This window comes from Aedes aegypti, chromosome 3, assembly GCF_002204515.2.
Source record: "Aedes aegypti strain LVP_AGWG chromosome 3, AaegL5.0 Primary Assembly, whole genome shotgun sequence".
Lineage (NCBI taxonomy): Eukaryota > Metazoa > Arthropoda > Insecta > Diptera > Culicidae > Aedes > Aedes aegypti.
Window position 1 is genome coordinate 25,991,072 of NC_035109.1, and position 24,189 is coordinate 26,015,260.

The 24,189-nt window shown below is 40.7% G+C and overlaps 1 protein-coding gene across 4 annotated transcripts in view; it reads left to right on the plus strand.

The window, feature by feature from the left end:
* LOC5563780 (protein tramtrack, beta isoform) overlaps positions 1-24,189 on the plus strand; it is a 114,890-nt gene that overhangs the window by 80,963 nt on the left and 9,738 nt on the right. For 3 of the 4 annotated variants that reach the window (XM_021850964.1, XM_021850966.1, XM_021850967.1), the window contains one exon: positions 755-7,833. The exons of the other annotated variant lie outside the window; for it this stretch is intronic. In XM_021850964.1, coding sequence (XP_021706656.1) covers positions 755-2,139 — 1,385 coding nt within the window. In that variant the 3' untranslated portion in view covers positions 2,140-7,833. Of the gene's footprint in view, positions 1-754; positions 7,834-24,189 lie in introns of those variants that run through there. 4 annotated transcript variants of the gene reach the window in all.

Sequence of the window (24,189 nt, forward strand, 5' to 3'; positions counted from 1 at the left end):
GAATTCATTGAAATTAAAATTTTTGCAAAGATAAACTCTCAAATGATGACGGTTGATATTTCCGAGGTATTCATGTAATTCATGACGGGGTTACATCCAAAGGGCAAGCGTCTTCTTCATCACGTTTAACTACTCTTGGTATTGTACAAAGAATATATCATCTCTTATATGTGGAAACGGTATACTAACAATAACTCTTAAGTGTTTGGGTAGTAAACTGAAGTTGGGTAGACTTATCGTAAGATCATCCTCACATCATACAAAGTGTACATATTTTGTAGAACTTAAACAAACACCGGTGAATTCTCCTCCCAACGATCTTCTCTCGGTCCCGCGCCAAAGCTACATCTCTCTCAACCGTCCAGGTGCCAGCAAACCTCTCCGGAGATAATCCCTTTAGCTTTTCCTGAAATCTGCTCCCGCACGCGCGCGCGGAACATTGTCCGGGACCAAAACAAGAACGAAGCTCTCGAAGTTCGAAGCTCTCACATTTGTACAGAATAAAACAAAAACGCATTACATTATTATAGTCATATTCAAATAATCCGTGTCTAATAATTTTCCTGTTGGTGTTGGAAACATTCAGTACAAAAAAAAACAAGAAAAAATCAAATCTCATTAATTTTTGCTGATGTGCGGCCTGGGAAATTGGAATCGATTCAAATATGTCCACCTGAGTGACCCGCTTGGGCAAACAACCATTATCAAGTTTTTCCTTTTTTTCTTTCTCTCCCCCGAACGTGTGTCGTTGTAGATTCCAAAGATTCGTTCAACGATGACGACGGCTGCGGACCGATGGACGAAGACGACGAGGAAAACGACGACTCGGACGAGGAACGGGAGCTGAACTCAAGCTACATGGAACCCCAGCTGCTGTTGGACGAGTACGACGAGCCCGTTGAGTTCAAGTACGATCCCAAGTCGGACAGCGGTGCGGTAGATTCGACGTCGAGCCACTTTCCGCCACCGCTGCAGGCCAAACCGGGAACTCCGAACAGCAGTGCCGGGGGATCACCGGCCGGTCGCATGCCTTTGATCAACGTTGTTCCGACCATGTCCTTGCTACCGAAACTAGCACCCCTGTCGAACTCGGCAGCTGCAGCAGCCGCAGCGGCGGCCGCAGCCAGTTTACTTAGTCCAAAATCTCTACCAAAGCTTCAGAAACGACCCCGGTTGATGGGCAAGTCGCACAACGGTATCACCGCCACGCAGACCATCCTGAACAACCTGAACAACAATCTGAATGAAAGTATGATCTCGACATCGACCAGCGGGGCATCTCCTGGCGTACCTAGTGGACTACAGATCTCCAGTGTCCTGTCCGGGTTGAACAGCTCGGATATGTTCGAAATGCTGTCGAACAACATGCTCGGATCGCCACGATCGAGTTCCAATTCGCCCTCGACCAAGGGCGGCGACGCCAACCGTGCGCACAAGTATACCGTCATCGACGATACTGAGGGTAGCGTACGGGATTTCTGTACCAAAGAAGGTGACCACGTGTACCGGTGTAAGATCTGCTCCCGAGTCTACACCCACATCAGTAACTTCTGCCGGCATTACGTGACCTCGCACAAGCGAAACGTCAAGGTCTACCCGTGCCCGTACTGCTTCAAGGAGTTCACCCGGAAGGACAACATGACGGCCCACGTCAAGATCATCCACAAAACCGAGTATGCCCAGTCGCAGACCGGTTCGGAAGCGGCGCCCTGCACGATGAACACCAACAGCAATAGCAGTACAAACGGATCTACGACTCCGGTACCTCCGACCTCCGGGTCGTCAGCGAACAACTTTACCAGCGCAGCGATCATCAACGCCGTGGCGAACGCCGTTGGCCTACAGCCCAAAAATCCGGCGACCGGAGGAAGCAACTCTGGTTCTGGCATCCGAATAGTATTCCCCCCGATCGGAAGTGCCTCGTCTTCCGTCACCTCACCTGCATCCACGTCCAACGATGGCGCCGCCGCCCTGCCCGGATCTATCAGTATCAAGAAGGAGTTTCAGGAGAAACCGACTTCTTCGTCGCCCGGTGCTACCTCTCCCTCCCGGTCCGTATCGTCCAGCACGGCCACTTCGCCGAGCTCGACGACACTGGCCAAGAGCAGTGCGCCGGCAGCGGCCACCGTCAGTCAGTAGGGGCCGAACCACACATAAACACACACAAACACACAAAAAGAGGCTACTAACACTAAAGTATCTGTCGTTCGTCTGTCCTATAACCACACTAGCCCCGTTTGTTTCCGGTCAGATGGCACAAAAACGGAAGCCGGAAAAGGAAGCATAAGAAGCAAAAGAGAGAAAGAGAGCTGCAATATTAGCTGTTTATTATTTTATGTTCTGTTGTTTATTTAATTGATTTTTTTCGCTGACCGAGATCGTTAATCATTCCTTCTAAAGGGTATTTGTAATTTTAAATGTAATTGGAATTGTACAGACAATCGAATCCGAAGAGGAGAACGCGAAAGTCCCCATCTTCTGCAAGGGGCACAAGAGTAACATACACACATGCAACGCGGAAAGAGTATGCCTTCTCGAAAGCAACGCACCGCTGTCCTAATATATTTTATTGTAAAGTTTTCACCCCCCTGATTACCTTTATCTTGTAATTTTTTTTTTATTGTTAGTAATAAAAACAAAAAACCCTACAAATCATACATACGAGAAAAAGTACGCATGTTGTAGACAACAACCACTTCACGCAAGTCTTCCCAACTAAAAAAAGGTACGAGAAATCGATCCCCGGAGGACCACGCGGTCCCCACGGAAATCGGTTTTCCCGAATTCGGACAACAGAAGTAGTACAATGATAGGAGAAAACGTAGAACACAATCAAACCAATTACCATTTTAGAGGGCCCAAGCAAAGAGAGCAAATATTTAACTAGTTTGTAGAAAACCGAAGAAACACATACACACTAGAGAGAGAGAAAGAGCGAGGTATTGCAAACTCTTTACTGCAGGACCAATCTTTTGAAACAGTGAAAGAGATGTTGTTGATTAATTTTATCGTTCGTCGTATGCACACACACACACATACGTCCCTTGTCGCTATCCGCCGTTCTTGTTTTATACGTTTAGGGCGGGGCTTGTTCTGCGAGTTGACGTTGTCTCATCAACTTGTCAGCTTAAAGAATGAGCTCCGCCAAAGCTATGTTCAAACCACGGAGTTGTAACTGAGAGACGCGTAACAGTAGCTATCTTAAATTAGGCCGCAAACTTTTCGAATTTCAGTTTTTCAAGACAAAAACCTAAAATGTTGACACTAAAAATACCGGAACCTTCAAGATTCCACCTCATATTCTGAGATTTTTGCAGTAAGAAAAAAACCAAATGTATCTCCTGGAATTCACTCAAATGATTCTAACCAGAATTGCAGTGTATTACCAAACTTTGGACAACATGACATAAGGGTTGGAAAAGAATCTAACAAGGATTCCCTGAGTAGCTGCAAGCGAAATGGAAAGAGCTCACCACGTACGTGCGATGTACTGCCTGTATCTGACCGTTTATGTGTACTGGAAAGTTCGTTATCTGTCGTAATTGATCGTCAGTTCAAATGAAACTGGAATGTGGTTTTTTATCCCTAGCAGGCCGTGGAGCGGTGCACCAATGTTAGAAATGCCTTCCATGGAGTCATGTTGCTTAACCCTTTCTTTCCCACAGCTTCGAATGACAATTTAACTGTAAAAATGGCGTTTCTAAAAAAAGTGCTTGAACAAAAGTTTTTGCAAATATGCTAAATTATTCAAAATCACAATAAAAAAAATTGATTGTTTTTTCAATAGTTAGTTGATTGTTTTTCAATAGTTTGATCCTTAGGTCACTTATTTCGATGTTTGATGAAACAAATAAGCGGATAAATTCATTCCGATCATTATTGACCTAATCGTATCAACTCGGTTCAGCTAGCGTTCGTCGAAAATCGGTGGATCACCTGTGCTACCATGGGAAAGAGAGGGTTAATAGTGCCGCACAAAGTGGGAGGTATACTTCTTTTAAAGCTAAATATCATTACGAGACTGATAGCAAACAAGTACTACAAAAGAAAGCTGAAAGCTTTCTAAAAAGAGAGTCAAAACGTACATGGAATTGTCTAAAATTTGAATCGAAAGCATCGAACTTCAAGAAATTTCAAGCTTCTTGAAGCTCTTTGACTAAGTTTCCAACTCAGCCAACTTAAGGAACCGCCAATTTCATACCAATTCATTATCATTCTTCCAAAGCTATAGTTGCCCCCAGGAATTCTCAGACAACTCGAGGAAATCTCCACAACCTTCCTGTATTCCCAGTTTTTCATCAAGAATCAATAGCTTCCTAACAGAAAGTTCCAAAATCCATACTTTATTCCTGCAGAATCCCCTTTAGAACTTCCCAAACTTTGTCCTGGAAGCCAGGATTTCTGCAGACATCAGCTTTTCCTTAAAACCGCCTCTAATTCCAATCATCTTACTTTTGAAAACCTCAACTTCATCCCAAAACGCCCACTTTCATCGGAATTTCGCATCTTTTTCCCGGAATTTTCCAGTTGCATTTATGCACTATCGATTATCTTCCAGAAATGTTCCGATTACACTTCCATCAGAAACCGTCAGCATTCTATGGAGGCCCAAGCCTCGTCAAAGATAAGGAATTTTGAATCTTCTTCCCGGAAGGTTGAAGCCTTCCGATTATACTTCTATCAGAAGCTGTCAGCCTTCTATGGAAGCCGCAGCTTCGTCAAAAATAGGTCAGCAACTTTTCTGAATTCAGAGTTCAACTCAAAGAACTTGTTCAAGGAGTCCGAAGCCTCCATGCAAAATCTACAGTTTCCTCTAACCATTCCCGGCTTGCTTCCGGGTTTTGATGACTTCTCTCGATTCAGGTTTCCTCCCTTGCTTCTCAATGGAATCCTCTGTTACATCTCAAGATGCTCAATAGTACTGCACAAAGTGGAAAGTATACTTCTTCTAAAGCTAAATATCACCTTGAGACTGGTAGAAAACCAGTACCACAAAGGAAAGTTGAAGAGCTTTCTAAAAAGATAGTCGAAAAGTGAACAAAAATGTCTAGAAGTTGAATCGAATTTGAACTTCAAGAGATTTAAAGATTCTTCAAGCTCAATAGACTCAGAAACTCTGACTAAATTTCCAACTCAGTCAATTTCATTCCAAATCAATATCACTCCCAGGAATTTTATAGTTAACTCGAGTAAATCTCAACATCCTTCCTGTATTAACTATGTTTCATTAGGAGTCAACAACATCCTAACAGAAATTTGCAAAATCCATACGAAATTCCCTCGGAATCCCGTTCAGAACTTCCCAAACTTTCTTCTGGATGCCATGAAATGCCTGCAGAAATCATTGACTTTCCTTTGAAATCGCCTCGAATTCCAATCATCTTACTTTTGAAAACCTTCCTCATCTTCATCCCGTAACGCCCGACTTCAACGGAATTTTGAATCTTTCTACCGGAATTTTCCAGTTGCCTCCAGAAACTAGCAGTTATCTCCCAGAAAAATCCTGATTTTGCTTCCAACAGAAATCATAGGTCAGTAACTTTTCCGAATCCAGAATTTTACACCAAGAACTTGTCCATGGTGTCCGAAGCCTCCTTTCAAATTGTACAGTTTCCTCCTTCCGGTTTTTATCGATACCTTCCGAAGTGTCCTGGCGCACAATCCGGATCGTAATCCTCAGCTTCCTACCAGATGATGCAGGTTTCTCAAATGATCATTCCTTGCTTCTCACTGGATGATCCCCTGTTACATTCCAGAATCATCAGCTTGCTGATGGAATGTCAACGTCTTTTCCAAATTTCCAATTCGCTTCTATAGATTGCTGTCTCTAGCAATCAGCTTTCGCATAGTAGCTCCCTCAAGCAATTATAAGCTTTCTACAACAATCCAAAGTTTCGCTGATGAAATCTCAAACTTCTTTCTGAAATACCACAAATTATCCTACAGCTACTAATGTTTCTTGGGAAGTTATCGTCAGTTTCCTCCGGGAATCATTCAATCCTCAATATCCTCAATCAACATCCACATGTTCACTAAGAAAACAGATTTCCTCTAGAATCTGCAGCTTTCTCTCGAAATCTATCAGTTTTCTCCTTTGGAACTCTCTACTCTCTCCGAGCAAAAAAACAACCCCTTTTTCATAGAATCCTCAGCTTCCTCCTAGGAAACCCCAGCATTCTTTCCAAAAATTCACCGTTTTTCGCTCTTAACTCCCTTCCCTTCCTGAATCGTTGCCTTCACGGTTATCCCAACTGTCCTCTGAAAAACTATCCAATGTCATAAAATCCGCGAAAAACTTCTTACAACTCTCCGTGGTTTGAACATAGCATAAGTTTCAGATGTCGTTTGCCGATCACGTTATTTCGTTTAAAAATGGAATGATTCAAATTCAGATAGGGTTTCAGGTACCAATTGGGTTCGGAAAGCGTTGTTATTTTCACGAAATTGGTATCTAGAACCTTGTTTGTTCTAGTAGACATTTTTAGCGTGCAATTGTAAATGGAGCTGGGTATAATTTAGGCTGCACTCCTATAAAAAGCTACTCAGAGTTGGGTTGCATGCAATTAGTTGTTGAGATAATTGGAATAAGCTTTGGAAAGAGGTTTTCTTAAAATACCGATGCATTTGAACGTTTCATTTTCCAAGACGTTACCTCACATCATAATTTCAATCTTTCGTATAACACCCAACTCGGAGTAGTTTGATTTTGGGGTGATTCATCGGACAAGCACCACGCTAAATTTGATCGCAAGCAATCCCCTAGAATGTCTCATTCTCCAAAAACCCTTTCAGATCGTACTTTCTTCGACGTGCGTGCGCGCACGGCATCCGAGACGTATTAGTAACAAAATTCTGTGATTATTCTCTTTAGTTTTCGTTTTACGTACGTTTAATTTGTACTTCAATTTTGCGTTTGTTTTGTTGCTTCGATATCATGTTTATTTCTCATCATGTCGTCCCCCTCTGGATCTCGATCCAATTATCGAAAACAATCGGTAGCCGCCTTTCTGTTAACCAGATGTCAAAGATGTGCATTTCAATGCTGTTTTTTCAACATTGTTTTTAAAAGAGACACGCCCCTCCCCAGAAACAGGGGTGACACTGTCGGAAAATGTTTCAAAAATAGGAAAAGCAAACCCTAAGGCTGAGATAATAAGTTTTAATAAAAAAATTAACGGATAAACTGCAACAATCACTGAAGTTGAAGGCAGAGTCTATTTTTACAGAAGTTTTAATCAAAAAAAACGGTACTGCAAGATGACTATTTTGCAAAAATAGTTGTAGCTAATAGGTTTAGAAATCACGAAAGTACTAGAAAGTAATATTTATACACACAACTTAGTTCACTAATCATATTTGGCCGTAAGTGCACTTTCGTCTGTAGGCTAAAAGAATGATACAATCAAATATTTAAAACGCGTTTTTAAATGCCTGTTGTAATTTTTACCCAAACTGTTCGAAGAAGAAAAGGTGTAAGAAGCATCGTGTACATATTTAAACTATCGAATGATTTTTTTTTAAACTTCGTCATAGTGCTCTTGGTTTTGTTTTAATCTCTTAACGAGCACCGTTCCTCACTGACTCACCCCCGCGCATTGAACAGTTTAGTTTTATAGCACCTTCCAACAAATCACGCTCTTACACAACATACTACATTAAAGAATAAATAAAACACCGTCATGCAAAGGTAGATAGTGCAATTTTAATTTTAAGGCTCTAGAGACACAAGCACTGCAGCAGTTTTATTTTGTTTTATCTATATTTTTTTTAAATAGTGATCAAGAGACAGAGAGCAGTTTACGTTAGCTACAAAACCAAGCAAATAGTTAAATTTCCGCGAGAAAATTTAGAGATGAAAACTGAAGCTAGTTTTCCCATCATAAAACCATGAGAAACTGCTCCTAAAACCACGCACTGATTGTAGGCTGTTAGCGAAAAATTTAATAAACGCACAACCTCATCCTTGTTTCTCTTTTGTTCGTTTGCTTAGGATTCTTTGTTTTGTTTGCACTTACCTCTGTGACTGTGGTGTAACTAATAACTGCGACACTTCTTGACGATCCCGAACAGTTGGATAGTCGGGACAGCATAAAAAACAACAGAAGAAAACAAAAGCAAAAGTAATTAACTATGTTTTTAATCGTAGCCTAATTATTAATCATTTTTGTATTCTTTATCGAATATACCCTATGGAAATATATTTTATTATACTATTAATATATATAAACTCACACAAAACACAACATCCCCACACCCCCCACAACACGCCCTATATATTTAAAATGGAAAAATCAACGTGGAAAAGCAAAGTAATGATGCAATTTTCAATAAAGAAAATGTAAATGTAAAAAAAAACTCATTGTGTTTCATTTGTCCTCGTCATTTTGCAGGGAAAAGATGCCGAAAATGATAACGAAATCAAAGGACCTATCTAACATTGAGAGGCTCTCTTCGATTGAGAGAATAGAGATAGAAAACTATAGAGGACGAATGTCGCTGCTGTTCCCTTTGTTCTCGCTCAGAAACATGTCGGGTACATAAGTGTCAAACTGCATACTTTTTCGCGTTGACATTTATAGCCCCGCCTATCTCCGCCAGCAAAAGATGTTCCTGCAGCGACGCCAGCGACATTCTTCCTCTATAGTTTATTACCTCTATTATTGAGAGGCTCTAATGAATAACTGAACCACCATAACTTCTTCTGTTGCGTTTTTTATATGAACCGCTAGCCAAGGTCTTTCGATTCACAGTGTCTTCCTGAAAGCTATAGTATTGCATTGTTATGCACCCCACAGACGCTCAGACGGTTTGACCAACATTTACTCCGCCTCTCAGGTTGATGCTCATGTTGGTGCTATGTTTGATTGTGTGTGATGCTGTTTGACGAACCAATTTGACAGTTTGTGAAACCAATTTGACGGTTGACGAATCGGTCGGCCAAAATCAAACGAGTTTGATTTTGCTCAAACCACCGGTGGACGGAGCCAAATGTTCGACGAACCGATCGTACCGTCTGTAGGGATGTTGTTTCTATATATTTCACTATAGTTTCCAACTATCTCTAATCGTTTTCTTTAGAAAATTCACCAAGGATTCTTTAATTATTCCTCAACTAATTTCTCCAGAAATATCTTCAGTGAATCCAGCAGCAGTTTCACCTGTGATTCAAAAAATCCATCCATGGATTTGTACTACAGGGATTCCATCAGGAACTTTACCAGGCAATCCTCTTGTAATATCTTTAGGATTTTTTTCAAAACTGCTTCATGATTCCACCAAGTGTTCTTCCAGAAATTTAATCAACATTTTGTCCAGTGATTTAACAAGAAATTCCTGTAAGAATTCCTATATAAATTCCTTCCGAAAGTTCACCTAGAATTCCTCATGGGATTCTACCAGGAGTTCGAACAGGGATTCCATCAGTGATTCCTTTGAGAATCAGGAGTTCTTCTTCTTCTTCTTCTTGGCGTTACATCCTCACTGGGACAGAGCCTGCCTCTCAGCTTAGAGTTCAATGGGCATTTCCATAGTTTTTAACTGAGAGCTTTATTTGCCAAAGTTGCCATTTTCGAATTCATATATCGTGTGGCAGGTACGATGATACTCTATGCCCAGGGAAGTCAAGAAAATTTCCATTACGAAAAGATCCTGGTCCGACCGGAAATTTAAGCCATAAACCTTCAGCAAGGTTTTGCTTTGTAGCCGCGGACTCTAATCACTCGGCTTCTACGGAATTAAAGTAGATTTCATCCAGGCATTCCATCAGGAGAACTTCTAAAGATTCAATTATAAATTTCACGAAGATTTCATTCAGCAGTTCTTTCAGGGTTTTTATCAGGTCTAGCGCTAGGGATTCCATCGGAAGTTCCTCTAGGAATTCCATAAAGAATTCTTCTGGGGGCTTCATCAGATGTTCGTCTAGGGATTCTATCAGGAATTCTTCAGGGATTCCATCTGGAATTCCTCCAGAGATTCGATCAGGTGTTATTTCAGGGATTGCACCTGGAACTCAACTAGGGATTTCATCAGACGTTTCTCCTGGGATTCTATCAGGAGATATTTCAGAGATTACACCTGAAATTCCTTCATGGACTCTGTCCGTCGTTGCTCTAGGGATTCTCTCAGGAGTTCTTCTCGGGATTTTAACAGAAATTCCTCCAATGATTCCATCCAGAGTTCCTTCAAGAACATCTTTACAAATTCTTAAAAGGATTTCTTTAGGAGTTCTTCCAGGGATTTCATCAGGAGCTCCTGTAGTGATTCTATCGGGAGTACTTTAGGGCTTCATCAGGAGTGGAAAGTCAAAATGCGTTTTGATCCTCCAGGGATTCCATCAAGAGTTCCTTCTGAAATTTCACTCGGAATTCTTCAAGAGATTAAATCAGATGTTCCTCGATTTTATCAGGAGTCCCTTCAATGATTAGGAGTTCCTTCAAGAGTATCTATAGATAGGAGTTCTTCCAAGGATTCCATTAGGAGTTCCTATAGGTATACTATCTGGAATACCATAGGGCTTCCATTAGACTTCTTCTGGGGATTTCATCAGAAGTTCCTCCAGAGTTCTTTCAGAGATGCCACCTGAATTGCCTTCAAAGATTCAATCAGGATTTCCTCCAAAGATCATATCAGGAATTCCTTGAGGAATTTTATCAGGACTCCTTCTAGGGATATCATGAGGATTTCTTCTAGGGATTCTTACAGGAGTTCCATCACAAATTCCTCCAGGGATTCCATCAGGAGTTCCTTCAGCGATAGCAAAGCAACTGGAACCTCTCCGGGGATTCCGGCAGGAATACTTGCAATTCCATTTGAAGTTTCTCCAGCGATTCCATCAACAGTTCTTTTAGCGATCCCACTTGGAATTCCTTCCAGAGATTCTATCAGGGAATCTATGAATTTCATCAGAAATTCCTCCATTGATTCCATCAGGAACTCCATCAACAATATATTTAGGATTTACACCAAGGATTTCGTCATTAGTTCCTCCAGGGATGCCATTAAGAGTTTCTTCTGAGATTTCACCCGAAATTCCTCAAGAGATTCTATCAGGATTCCCTCTATGTATCCTTCAACAATATCTTTATATTCCTCCAAGGATTCCATCAGGAGTTCCTCCAGGGATTCTATCAGGAATTCCAATAGGGATTCTATTAGAAGTACCTTTAGGGCTACCATTAGAGTTCTTCTGAGGATTTCATCAAGAGTTTCTCCAGAAATTCTACCAAGAGTTCCTTCAGAGATTCCAGCTAGCATTTCTTCCGAGATTCTATTAGAACTTTCTGCAGAGTTTATATAAGGAGGTCACATAAGAACTCCATCAGGATTTTCTAGGGATTTAATAACGAATTTCTCTGGGCATTATATTAGGAGTTCCATTAGGAATTTTATCAAGAACTCCTCCAGGGATTTCATCAGGACTTGCTGTAGTGAGTTCCTCCAATGAATTCATCTGGAGTTTCTGCAAGAATGTCTTTAGGAATTCGTACAAGGGTTCCATCAGGAACTCCTGCGTATTCCGTAAGGAATTCCTCCAGGAATCATCATTAAATTCTTCAGAAATTTTAACTGGAGTTCCCTTAGAGATTCCATCAGGAGTTCCTCTAGAGATTGTATCAGAAGTTTCTTCAAAGATTTCACCTGGATCCTCGAGGGATTACATCAGAAGTTTCTTCTAGGGATAACATCAGGATCTCTTCTGGGAATTACATCAGGAGTTCTTCTGTGAATTTCAAGAAGGTCAGGGGTTTCATAGGCATTTTCTTTAGACATTCCACCTCGAATTCCTTCTGGGATTCTATCACGAGTTTCTATAGGGATTCCATCAGGAGTTCCCCTGAGTCTTTCAATAGGAGTTCCCAAGGATTTCCATCAGGAGTTCTTCTAAGGATTTTATCAGGAGTTCCAATAGGAATTAGGATTCCTACAGGGCAAAACAACAGAAGTCGTTTTTGGCATTTCATCACGAGTTCCCAAGGGATTCCATAAGGAATTCTTCTAAGGACTTTATCAGGAGTTCCTCTTTCCATTAGGAGTTCCTTCAGAGATTCCACCTGGAATTTCTACAGGAATTCTATCAAGAGTTTCTCTAATGATTCTATCATGAATTACTCCAAGGAATACATCACTAGTTTTTCCAAGGATTCCATCTGAAAGAGTACTTCAATAGATTTTATTGGGAATTTCTGCAGGGATTCATCGGAAGTTCTTTCATAGATTCCATAAGAAAAACTTCTAAGACTTTATTATAAATCCTCCTGGGAAATCATCAGAAGTTCTGTCAGGGATTCTATCAGGAATTCTTCTAAAGGTTTCTTCAGGAATCCCTCTAGGGTTATTCTGGGTTAATTTCCTTAAGGAATCGATCCCAGAAATCCTCAAGGGATTTCTCCAGATTTTTCAAGGAATTTCTCGTGGAATAACTCCAGGGATTCTAAAGGGTTTTCAGGAACCCTCCAGCGATATTACCAGAAATTTATTATAAAAGTTTTACCTGTAATTTGGGAATCTACCAGTGACTCCATCATGAATTCCTCCTGGGATTCAAAACAGGAATTCCTTCAGGGATTCTTCTGGGAGGTTCCTTCGTGGATGCCACCAAGATGAACTCCAATTATACAATAACGAATTTCCTATGCGATTTGACCACAATTTCCTATAAAGATTCCACTAGTAATTCCTTCAGATACTTCAACAGTATTTTCCCTCACCGGTAATTTTTCGCGAGAGAAGTTTATTAAGGAATATCACAAGGAGTTCTTCTAGCGTTAACACTGGGAATATCACCAGAGTTTCGCTAGAATTACCCTTAGAAAACTCTATTAGGGTTTCGCCAGAAGTTCAACCATAAAATACTTCAAAGGTGTTACTAGGATTGTGCTTCAGGATTATCATAAATTCCTCCAGGGGGTTAACTGATATTTACTCAGAGTGTCAAACAACACATTTCTCTAAATGCCTCAGGATGAATCCCTTAAAGATCCATGGAGATATATCTTTAGAAATTCTAGGAGGTATCACCAAAGAAATCAATAGATTAATTCCTAGAGAGTTTCCTGGAGAGATTCCTTATCATATTTCTGGAAGAACTTTTAAAGCAATCCCTGAAGGAATTTCTGAAAGATTCTCTAAGGTAATTCCTGGTAGATTCCTTGGAAAAAAAACCCTTCAAGAAACACTGGATGGAATTGATGGATAAATTCCTCCAGGAACCCTCGGAGAAATTTATATTAGAATATTGAAGTAATTCCTGCAGAAATCCCAGGACGAATGCCTCGTAGGGTCCCTTCAGAGATACAAGGAAGAATCTTTGGAGGAAACACTGATGGAGTTTATAAAAGAATTTATTGAAGATTCTCTCTAGAGGAATACCGAAGGATAACCTGGGGGATCCTCTCAAAAAATTACAAGTGGAATCTCTAAAGGAATTCCTGCTGATCCAGTTTTGATGAATTTTTTTGCAGTATTTCTCTTGAAATCTTTGAAAGCTTTCTGATGGAATTCTTAGAGGAATTGTTTGTGGAATCCCTGGAGGAACTTGACGAATCCTTGGATAAATTGTGGGTAGTATCTGTATAGAAATGCTTGAAGTTTCGCTGGAGGAATTCTTAAATGAATCTTTGGAGGATTTTTTGGTGGAATTCTTGAAGAAAGCATTGGATGAACCACTGGAGAAATCTCTTGGGAAGTGTTTGTATAGATCCCTGGAGAAATCTGTTGAAAAATTGCTAGAAAGAATCGCTGAAGAAATTCCTGGTGGATTTTCTGATGTAACTCCTTGAGGAATTCGAGGACGAGTCCGAGGAGCAAGCCCTTAAAAAAGTCCTGGTGAAATCCTTGGGGGAATTTCTGGTGATGATTTTTTTTTTAGAAATCCCTTGAGAAGTATCTGAAAGAATTTGTTATGCGATTCCTGGGTAACGCGTGATGGAATCCTTGGAACTAACTTTAGAGAAATTTCTGAAGAAATCTTTGAAAAAAATGTTATAACAATCTGAAGGAATTCTAGGAGGCAGCCTTAGAGTTAGCCCTGAAGAAATTTCTTAGGATTTTTTGGACAGATCTTTGAAGGAATCAGTGGTTGAAATCCACAATAATTTGTAGAGGAACCTCTAAAGGAATCCTTGGAAAAATTCCACCTAAAGGTATGCCTGAACAATGTTCCCCGGAGAAATTTCTGGTTGAATCTGTGGATAAATTTCTAAAGGAACTATTGATAAAATTTGTGGTAGAATCCCAGGAAGAGCTATTGGTGGAATCCCAGGAAGAGCTATTGGTGGAATCCTTAGAATAGCTTATGGATTCCTGGAAAAACTTCAAAGCAGAATAACTAGAGGAAACGACTAAAGGATTCTGGAAAGAATGTTTTAAAAAAAATCGCTTGGTTCTTCCACTATCAATGACTGCTCAGAATATTTCCCGAAAGAAACCCGTCATGATTTCTGAGTTTTGCCGAAATACTTCGTACGAATTATAACTGGAATTCCTCTGAAATGTTTATTTCTTCCGATACTTGAATGTTGAAAATTCTTCTCTTCCTTACTGCGATTATTGACAGAAAATCGCGAAGAGAACCTCCCTCACAGCCACAGCATTCGAAAAAATAATAATCACATATTCACTAGACTCTCGGCAAGTCTAAAAACATGCAAAGAAATATCGTGTTGCTGCAACCAACCTTGACAGTCGGTCAAACGTGTATCAACATAAGTCGGTTTGACTAACTTGGGGGGCGGATTCAATGTTGGTCAAACCGTCTGAGCGTCTGTGGGCTGCATTATAATCGTAAGAGAGCGAGAGAGCGGATAATCTCTTATTGTTTAGTAGGTCATTTAGAAAAGTTCAGCGGGAATTCGAAGCAACGCATATCAATGTGCAATAGACAAAATAAGTCTCCAATTTTAAACCTTGCACTTTTGATTGATAGTTTGTGTTCCCAATAGCACAACCTTGAAATTCATGGGCGTACCAACTGGTCCTTAAAAAAAATATATTTGGACTTTCCAAACATTGTCAACGACATTCACATTCAATCAAATAATTGCGTCATGCTAAACTACAAGGATACTTACTTGATACTGAATGGGCTACAATTCCCTACGATGAATCTACGCCGAATGGATGAGTCTTCTCCACTCGGTCGGTTCTGGACCAATCACTTCCAGTCGCCCTGAACGTTAACTGACCTCCACCACCTCTGCAAAAAACTATCGTGTGCGCGGCCTACCACGAAGTCGGCGGCCAAGTCCGGGTTCTCTGTTGAATATTATCTTTGCTTGTCGTTCTTCCGGCCTACGGGCAACGTATTTTATACGCTACACTGAAATTCATTTTATTGTAGAAACTACTGAATCCATGGTCAAATTAAGAACTGCACCAACGATTTTCAACCGACTACATTAATCTGTTAACTCTACCAAAACATAGTCAACATCACTACACAAGAAAATTTCTTCTGTTGATTTAACCAGAGTTGTAGTATTTTTGACTAGAAACATTTTTGATTTGAGAAGTTTAGCATCATACTTTTGACCACACTGTGTTGTACGGTGGGTGTCACGGATTGAAATACAATGCTTTGTAGTGGATGCTACTATGGACATAGTCTAATTTACTGCACTGCTCAGTGATTTTAACCAGATTATAGTAAACTTAACAGATTTTTGTAGTCGGTTGAAAATCGTTGGTGCAGTTCTTAATTCTACCATGGATTCGGTAGATTATACAACAAAATTTGTTTGCGTGTACCTTCTTCTGTTGCGTTTTTTATATGAACCGCTAGCCAAGGTCTTTCGATTCACAGTGTCTTCCTGAATGCTACACGGAGAAAATGAAGTACTCAAAAGTGAGTTCATTCCACTCAATTCCGGGGGTTTGTGCGTTAACCTAATTTTGAGTTGATGGGGTATAAGTTGTTTTCATTTACAGCCATGCGAAAAAATACTTACTGGCTAAGTTGTTTTCACTCAATCGGCAGATCAAATAACTCAACTTCCAGTACTGTGCCACTTACTCAAATTTGAGGTAACGCACTAAGGTTCGGTTTTTGGGTTGTTTTGCTCTTCGCTCTCTGACAACAATAGAAGGAGCGAATGAAATGGGGAGAGAAAAATAACTCAAAAGTGAGTTAAAAAATACTCAAATATGGGTTTTCCGTTTTCTCCGTGTATAGTATTGCATTGTTATGCACCCCACAGACGCTCAGACGGTTTGACCAACATTGACTCCGCCCCTCAGGTTGATGCTCATGTTGGTGCTATGTTTGATTGTGTGTGATGCTGTTTGACGAACCAATTTGACAGTTTGTGAAACCAATTTGACGGTTGACGAATCGGTCGGCCAAAATCAAACGAGTTTGATTTTGCTCAAACCACCGGTGGACGGAGCCAAATGTTCGACGAACCGATCGTAGGGATGTTGTTTCTATATATTTCACTATAGTTTCCAACTATCTCTAATCGTTTTCTTTAGCAAATTCACCAAGGATTCTTTAATTATTCCTTAACCAATTTCTACAGAAATATCTTCAGTGAATCCAGCAGCAGTTTCACCTGTGATTCAAAAAATCCATTCATGGATTTGTACTACAGGGATTCCATCAGGAACTTTACCAGGTAATCCTCTTGTAATATCTTTAGGATTTTTTTCAAAACTGCTTCATGATTCCACCAAGTGTTCTTCCAGAAATTTAATCAACATTTTGTCCAGTGATTTAACAAGAAAATCCTGTAAGAATTCCTATATAAATTCCTTCCGAAAGTTCACCTGGAATTCCTCATGGGATTCTACCAGGAGTTCGAACAGGGATTCCATCAGTGATTCCTTTGAGAATCAGGAGTTCTTCTTCTTCTTGGCGTTACATCCTCACTGGGACAGAGCCTGCCTCTCAGCTTAGAGTTCAATGGGTATTTCCATAGTTTTTAACTGAGAGCTTTCTTTGCCAAAGTTGCCATTTTCGAATTCATATATCGTGTGGCAGGTACGATGATACTCTATGCCCAGGGAAGTCAAGAAAATTTCCATTACGAGAAGATCCTGGTCCGACCGGAAATTTGAGCCATAAACCTTCAGCAAGGTTTTGCTTTGTAGCCGCGGACTCCAATCACTCGGCTTCTACGGAATTAAAGTCGATTTCATCCAGGCATTCCATCAGGAGAACTTCTAAAGATTCAATTATAAATTTCACGAAGGTTTCATTCAGCAGTTCTTTCAGGGTTTTTATCAGGTCTAGCTCTAGGGATTCCATCGGAAGTTCCTCTAGGAATTCCATCAAGAATTCTTCTGAGGGCTTCATCAGATGTTCGTCTAGGGATTCCATCAGGAATTCTTCAGGGATTCCATCTGGAATTCCTCCAGAGATTCGATCAAGTGTTATTTCAGGGATTGCACCTGGAACTCAACTAGGGATTTCATCAGACGTTTCTCCTGGGATTCTATCAGGAGATATTTCAGAGATTACACCTGAAATTCCTTCATGGACTCTGTCCGTCGTTGCTCTAGGGATTCTCTCAGGAGTTCTTCTCGGGATTTTAACAGAAATTCCTCCAATGATTCCATCCAGAGTTCCTTCAAGAACATCTTTACAAATTCTTAAAACGATTTCTTTAGGAGTTCTTCCAGGGATTTCATCAGGAGCTCCTGTAGTGATTCTATCGGGAGTACTTTAGGGCTTCATCAGGAGTGGAAAGTCAAAATGCGTTTTGATCCTCCAGGGATTCCATCAAGAGTTCCTTCTGAAATTTCACCCGGAATTCTTCAAGAGATTAAATCAGATGTTCCTCGATTTTATCAGGAGTCCCTTCAATGATTAGGAGTTCCTTCAAGAATATCTATAGATAGGAGTTCTTCCAAGGATTCCATTAGGAGTTCCTATAGGTATACTATCTGGAATACCTTAGGGCTTCCATTAGACTTCTTCTGGGGATTTCATCAGAAGTTCCTCCAGAGTTCTTTCAGAGATTCCACCTGAATTGCCTTCAAAGATTCAATCAGGATTTCCTCCAAAGATCATATCAGGAATTCCTAGAGGAATTTCATCAGGACTCCTTTTAGGGATATCATGAGGAATTCTTCTAGGGATTCTTACAGGAGTTCCATCACAAATTCCTCCAGGGATTCCATCAGGAGTTCCTTCAGCGATAGCAAAGCCACTGGAACCTCTCCGGGGATTCCGGCAGGAATACTTGCAATTCCATTTGAAGTTTCTCCAGCGATTCCATCAGCAGTTCCTTTAGCGATCCCACTTGGAATTCCTTCCAGAGATTCTATCAGGGAATCTATGAATTTCATCAGAAATTCCTCCATTGATTCCATCAGGAACTCCATCAACAATATATTTAGGATTTACTCCAAGGATTTCGTCAGGAGTTCCTCCAGGGATGCCATAAAGAGTTTCTTCTGAGATTTCACCCGAAATTCCTCAAGAGATTCTATCAGGATTCCCTCTATGTATCCTTCAACAATATCTTTATATTCCTCCAAGGATTCCATCAGGAGTTCCTCCAGGGATTCTATCAGGAATTCCAATAGGGATTCTATTAGAAGTACCTTTAGGGCTGCCATTAGAGTTCTTCTGAGGATTTCATCAAGAGTTTCTCCAGAAATTCTACCAAGAGTTCCTTCAGAGATTCCAGCTAGCATTTCTTCCGAGATTCTATTAGAACTTTCTCCAGAGTTTATATAAGGAGGTCACATAAGAACTCCATCAGGATTTTCTAGGGATATAATAACGAATTTCTCTGGGCATTATATTAGGAGTTCCATTAGGAATTTTATCAAGAACTCCTCCAGGGATTTCATCAGGACTTGCTGTAGTGAGTTCCTCCAAGGAATTCATCTGGAGTTTCTGCAAGAATGTCTTTAGGAATTCGTACAAGGGTTCCATCAGGAACTCCTGCGGATTCCGTAAGGAATTCCTCCAGGAATCATCATTAAATTCTTCAGAAATTTTAACTGGAGGTCCCTTAGAGATTCCATCAGGAGTTCCTCTAGAGATTGTATCAGAAGTTTCTTCAAAGATTTCACCTGGATCCTCGAGGGATTACATCAGAAGTTTCTGTAGTAGATAAAGGGTTTATATTAAATATTAGGTGAATCAAAATGATTATTGATACCAAAAATGAGAGTCAATTTTAGCGTGTTTGACATGCAATCGAAGCATGCTATAATGAAAGAAACGAAAAAGTGCTATAATGAAAAAATGCTATAACGAAAAATGCTATAATGAAAGAAACGAAAAGAGCTTTCCGATAGCTTTTACATGTGAGTTGAAGATGTGGTGGTGCTCGGGTTGAGTTGCATACTTCGGCATGAGTGGAAAGCGAGAGGCTAGACAATTATCCAGTCTGTCGGCTTCGGGACGACGCCGGTCTATGTATGGTTTTAGATGTTGAAAGTGGGGTGTATAGTGTGCGGATGTGATGATGGCTTCGGTTCTCCGGAAGAGAACGAACATCGCATTCGGCGTTGGGGAGACATTCTTTGAGCTTGCGATTCACTTGAAACAAAAAAAAAACGAAGTTGGAAACCGATTTCGAATCGGTACCGAGCATTAGAAGAGGTACGAAGTCACCATGAAGGCATAGGAAGTGATTCTGTTGGCGAATGTAAGCTCGACCGGACGTGTTGAATTGAAGTTCCGTGTTTCTTAAATCGAGGTTAATGGGCGTTAGCCGTTGATTAAATCAGGAGATTTAAGTGATTCGGCAGATTCTCAAAAAAAAAATATATTTCGTCACGACAGTAAGTTCGGCGGATTTCCGTTCAAAATGGGACAAGCGTCACGACAGTTTCTTCTAGGGATAACATCAGGATCTCTTCTGGGAATTACATCAGGAGTTCTTCTGGGGATTTCAAGAAGGTCAGGGGTTTCATAGGCATTTTCTTTAGACATTCCACCTGGAATTCCTTCTGGGATTCTATCAAGAGTTTCTATAGGGATTCCATCAGGAGTTCCCCTGAGTCTTTCAATAGGAGTTCCCAAGGATTTCCATCAGGAGTTCTTCTAAGGATTTTATCAGGAGTTCCAATAGAAATTAGGATTCCTACAGGGCAAAACAACAGAAGTCGTTTTTGGCATTTCATCACGAGTTCCCAAGGGATTCCATAAGGAGTTCTTCTAACAAGGGAAGGTCACGATGGTGTTACACGGGGTTTTCAACCGGACTATTTTTGTTAGATTCTACATGTCCAAATATGGAAAATCCTAAAGCCTTTCGGGTGATGGACCAGTGGTGTAGCCAGGAGGTGCTCTAAAAGGTGAAATTTGGAACGTATATTATTAAGCTAATTGGAAATTCGACAAAAATATTTTTTTAGTATTTATTGTGATGGTGATCAGAATTGACATTGATGTATGTTTAAGATGTATTTTTCCATGCCATAGGCGCAATCGCAATGAGTTTCTTGTTAGTATACTATTCTAATAAAACCAAATTTGTTTTGGCGTCCATATTCCATGTAAGATACGCGAAATGCATAAAAATACATTATAAACATACTTTAATGTCAATTCTGTTCATTACTATCGTAATTAATACTGAAAAAAATCTATTTGAAAAATTTTCAATTGACTTAATAACATTATATTCGCTCAAAATCGACCCTTTCAGAGCCCCTCCTGGCTACACCACTGGCCCATCACCCGAAAGGCTTTGGGGTTTTTCATATTTCGACATGTAGAATCTAACGAAAATAGTCCGGTTGAAAACCCCGTGTAACACCATCGTGACCTTCCCTTGTCAGCTAGTTCCCGGCGGAGGATCTAGCCTATTCCGACTCGATGGTGGTCGGCCAAGTGTACCGATACTACGTTACGCTACTCGGTCTAGTCCCCGACGGAGGATCTAGCCTACTCCGATCGCGCCCGATGGTCTCTCATCAACAGACTGACTTGTCGAGTGCCGAGGTCGGTCCGACAATTCCGGTGGGAGGTTGGCTTCCGGTTCATCAGCACCCCGACGACCCAATGTCAAGCGCTACTCTCTGCGTCTCGTTTCGCTGTTCTTCTCGCCAATTGCGCTGTAAGCCAAACATTATTTGCATCACCATGTTGGTCATCATATTCCAAAGATCGGGATCGCTTATAATTCCGTCTATCACACCTTCTACGCTGAAGTACTCACCAAAAGCAGCCGCCACCGTGTTTCGTACTATGGGCAGTCGAAGACAACATGTTCTGGGGTTTCTTCAATCTCCATACACTCAGGACAGGATGGTGAAAACGCATGGCCGAATCGATGCAGATACTGCTTGAAGCAGCCGTAACCTGACAAGAACTGTGTCAGGTGGAAGTTCACTTCTCCGTGCTCCCTGTTCACCCAGGCCGATGGATTCGGGATGAGTCTGTGAGTCCACTTTCCTTTCTAGGAGGCATCCTCGCATGCCTAGTTTCTCTTCGCTGATAGCAGTCGATGTCTCCGGACAGGATGATGCAGATCGGGATCATCCCAGTGATTACGCATGCCGCCTCCGACGATATAGTCCTGTACGCACTCACCACTCGCATGGTGATGAGTCGGAAGAATATTGAAGGAATCTAGATACCTTGAGCTTGAGCTTGATTGGCCGCCAGTGGTTGCTACTCCAGTGTCGCCAGATGAGCTGCATTTACACAAGGAATATTGAAGGAATCTAGATACCCAAAACAAACATCTTCCATGGAATTCCTCTGGAATGTACTCCAAATGTTATGCCAAAACTATTACACCTCAAAGCATCCTCATATTAGGCCTTAAACCACCCATGCATAAACAAATAAGAGTTTATTTGTATCTAGTTTTATAAGCATAGCATAAGCATAAGCATAGATGACCGTACAATTCGTAGTTGCTACTCCGTGATTGACCAGAACAATCGAAGTTGCACAGGGAATTAATGAATGGGGCTTGGGATTAGCTTACCATTCTTCAATGTGCACAAATCGAGAGCTCAAATTTTAAAAGTCAATAACGGCGCCGGCCACGTCCTTACGGTCATCGGGGAAGGGAAGGAATGTTAGTGTGACTACCGTTGTTACTAGAGACCGAGATCACCTCTGCATCTCCACGGTTGTCATGGAAAGGATATTGGGTTAGTGGGTAAGGTATAGATCTGGGAGTCACCAATGGTAGGTGATGCGATCCATAATATAATTACGCCTAACCGAATTCGCGAAATAATTCGATAATCGCATTGTACGCCGGACAAGTGTTCATCGCTCGCCCTCGCAAGAGCAAGCGATGCGATCAATAGATCAAACACAACTAACGGATCACGCCACTTTTCACTTCACTCGACCGACGCGCGAAATGTTTGATCCTGCCCTCATCACCTGCCCCCGCAGGAGCAAGCGTCAAGGTCGAAGGATCAAACACAACTCTATTTGTATCTAGTTTTATGCAATAAAAGTTCGATCTATAATTACAAAACCAAATTGCTTTGGTAGTGGCTATGTGTCCCTCAAATGACTTTTGAATTTCAATCGTCAACAAATGCACAGATTTTTGTCTGAAATGGTCAACGAAGTAAGAATGCAAACATGGGCAGTATAGCATAAACGTCTCCCAGAAATTCCCAGCAATCCCACCAGTTGATGAATTATACCTAGAAATTCTAATGAGAGCTCTCCCAAAACTCCTAAATAGAATTTTCAAGAAACTGTAGATACTTTAAAAGTTTAACTAGGTTTAGGAGTTACTAGAAGTTCATCAACGAGTATTTTTCTATGCACTGTATTTCGATTTTTCCCTGGGACAATAACGCATTTCTTCAAAAAAATGTTGCTTTGTTTTCTTTTAGAGTTATTTATTTATTTTATTTATTTTAACCAACAACTTTGAAAGAGGGAAAAGCCCCTTTGAGTGATTTCCTTTCGAAATCTTTCTCAAAGAGGCATAAAACCTCTTTATGTTTTCATATAACGTTGCAAAACAAAAACAAAACTAAAACTAAAGGCTCATACGGTAAAACAAAAACCATAACAGAGCCATATACTGCAATACAAGGTAGATTTGAGTGTGTATGGGCATGTGACAGATCCGTCTATGCATTTGTTTACATCGGTGGAGGAGCGGTGCTAACACGAGTCTGTCATTTTCACAGAAGAACTGTCAAAGTGCTTCCCGATCAGCTGATTTGAGACGTCATGTGAATAGGCCTATTGATATCTTGAAAAATGGGATGAGGGAGGGGGTTTACTAAACATCATCTTGGTATCCAAACATCATCTTTATATCTGAAAAAAAAACAAAAAAACGAGTATCAAACAATGATTCTACCCCATTACCCCGAATGCCATTTCCCCGAATCCCAACACCCCGAATTCCATCACCCCGAATGTACCATTACCCCGAATTCCATCACCCCGAATGCTTTTTCCCCGAATTCACAATTATCTTGACATGATGATATTGATAACCTTTTCCCATGATTTTGGAATTCGGGGTAATGTCATTCGGGGTGATGGGTCGTTCGGGGTGATGAGTCGTTCGGGATGATGGGTCGTTCGGGGTTTTGGAATTCGGGGTAATGGCGTTCGGGTTAATGGCATTCGGGGTGCTGGGATTCGGGGTAATGGGGTAGAATCTCCCGAATAGAAACAGGAATTGGATGACCAAAATTGATTATATTGTTAAATAATTTTTCTCTCGGTAAAATATATCTTGAACATTGAAGTACAATATGGTCAATGTCTTCATACGAGATTCCACTCTCACACAAATTGATATCAGTCGTGAAAAAAAAAACAATTAAAATTTCTACTACCTGGTGTATTCTTAAACCAAGGAAAGTGACTGACCTTAGGACAATTCTTCCTTTGTCGCTAAAATTCCAACAAATTTGCCATTTACTAATGGAATATTCTTTTAATTTGGGATAATATTCAGAAGAAGAAATCTCGAAAACTTATTCATATAGACTCAAGTCAAAAAAGTGTACAAACGTACTTTATCGATCCTACGTGTTTCGCAGACGAAATTCTACACGTTTCGCTCTGAAATAACTCGATTATTCTCTTTTAGAACGTTTAATTTTCGGATTTACAAAACGACGAAAGTAAGATTTTCAAATTTCGCAACCTAACCACTACTTTCGCCGCCCCGCTGTATGGAGAGACAAAGTGACTTAACCACGAATCAAAACAAAACACTACTTGAGCTGATTTTACACTGGTAGAAAAACGTCGAAAGTAACTGTGTGAAACGGCTTATCATT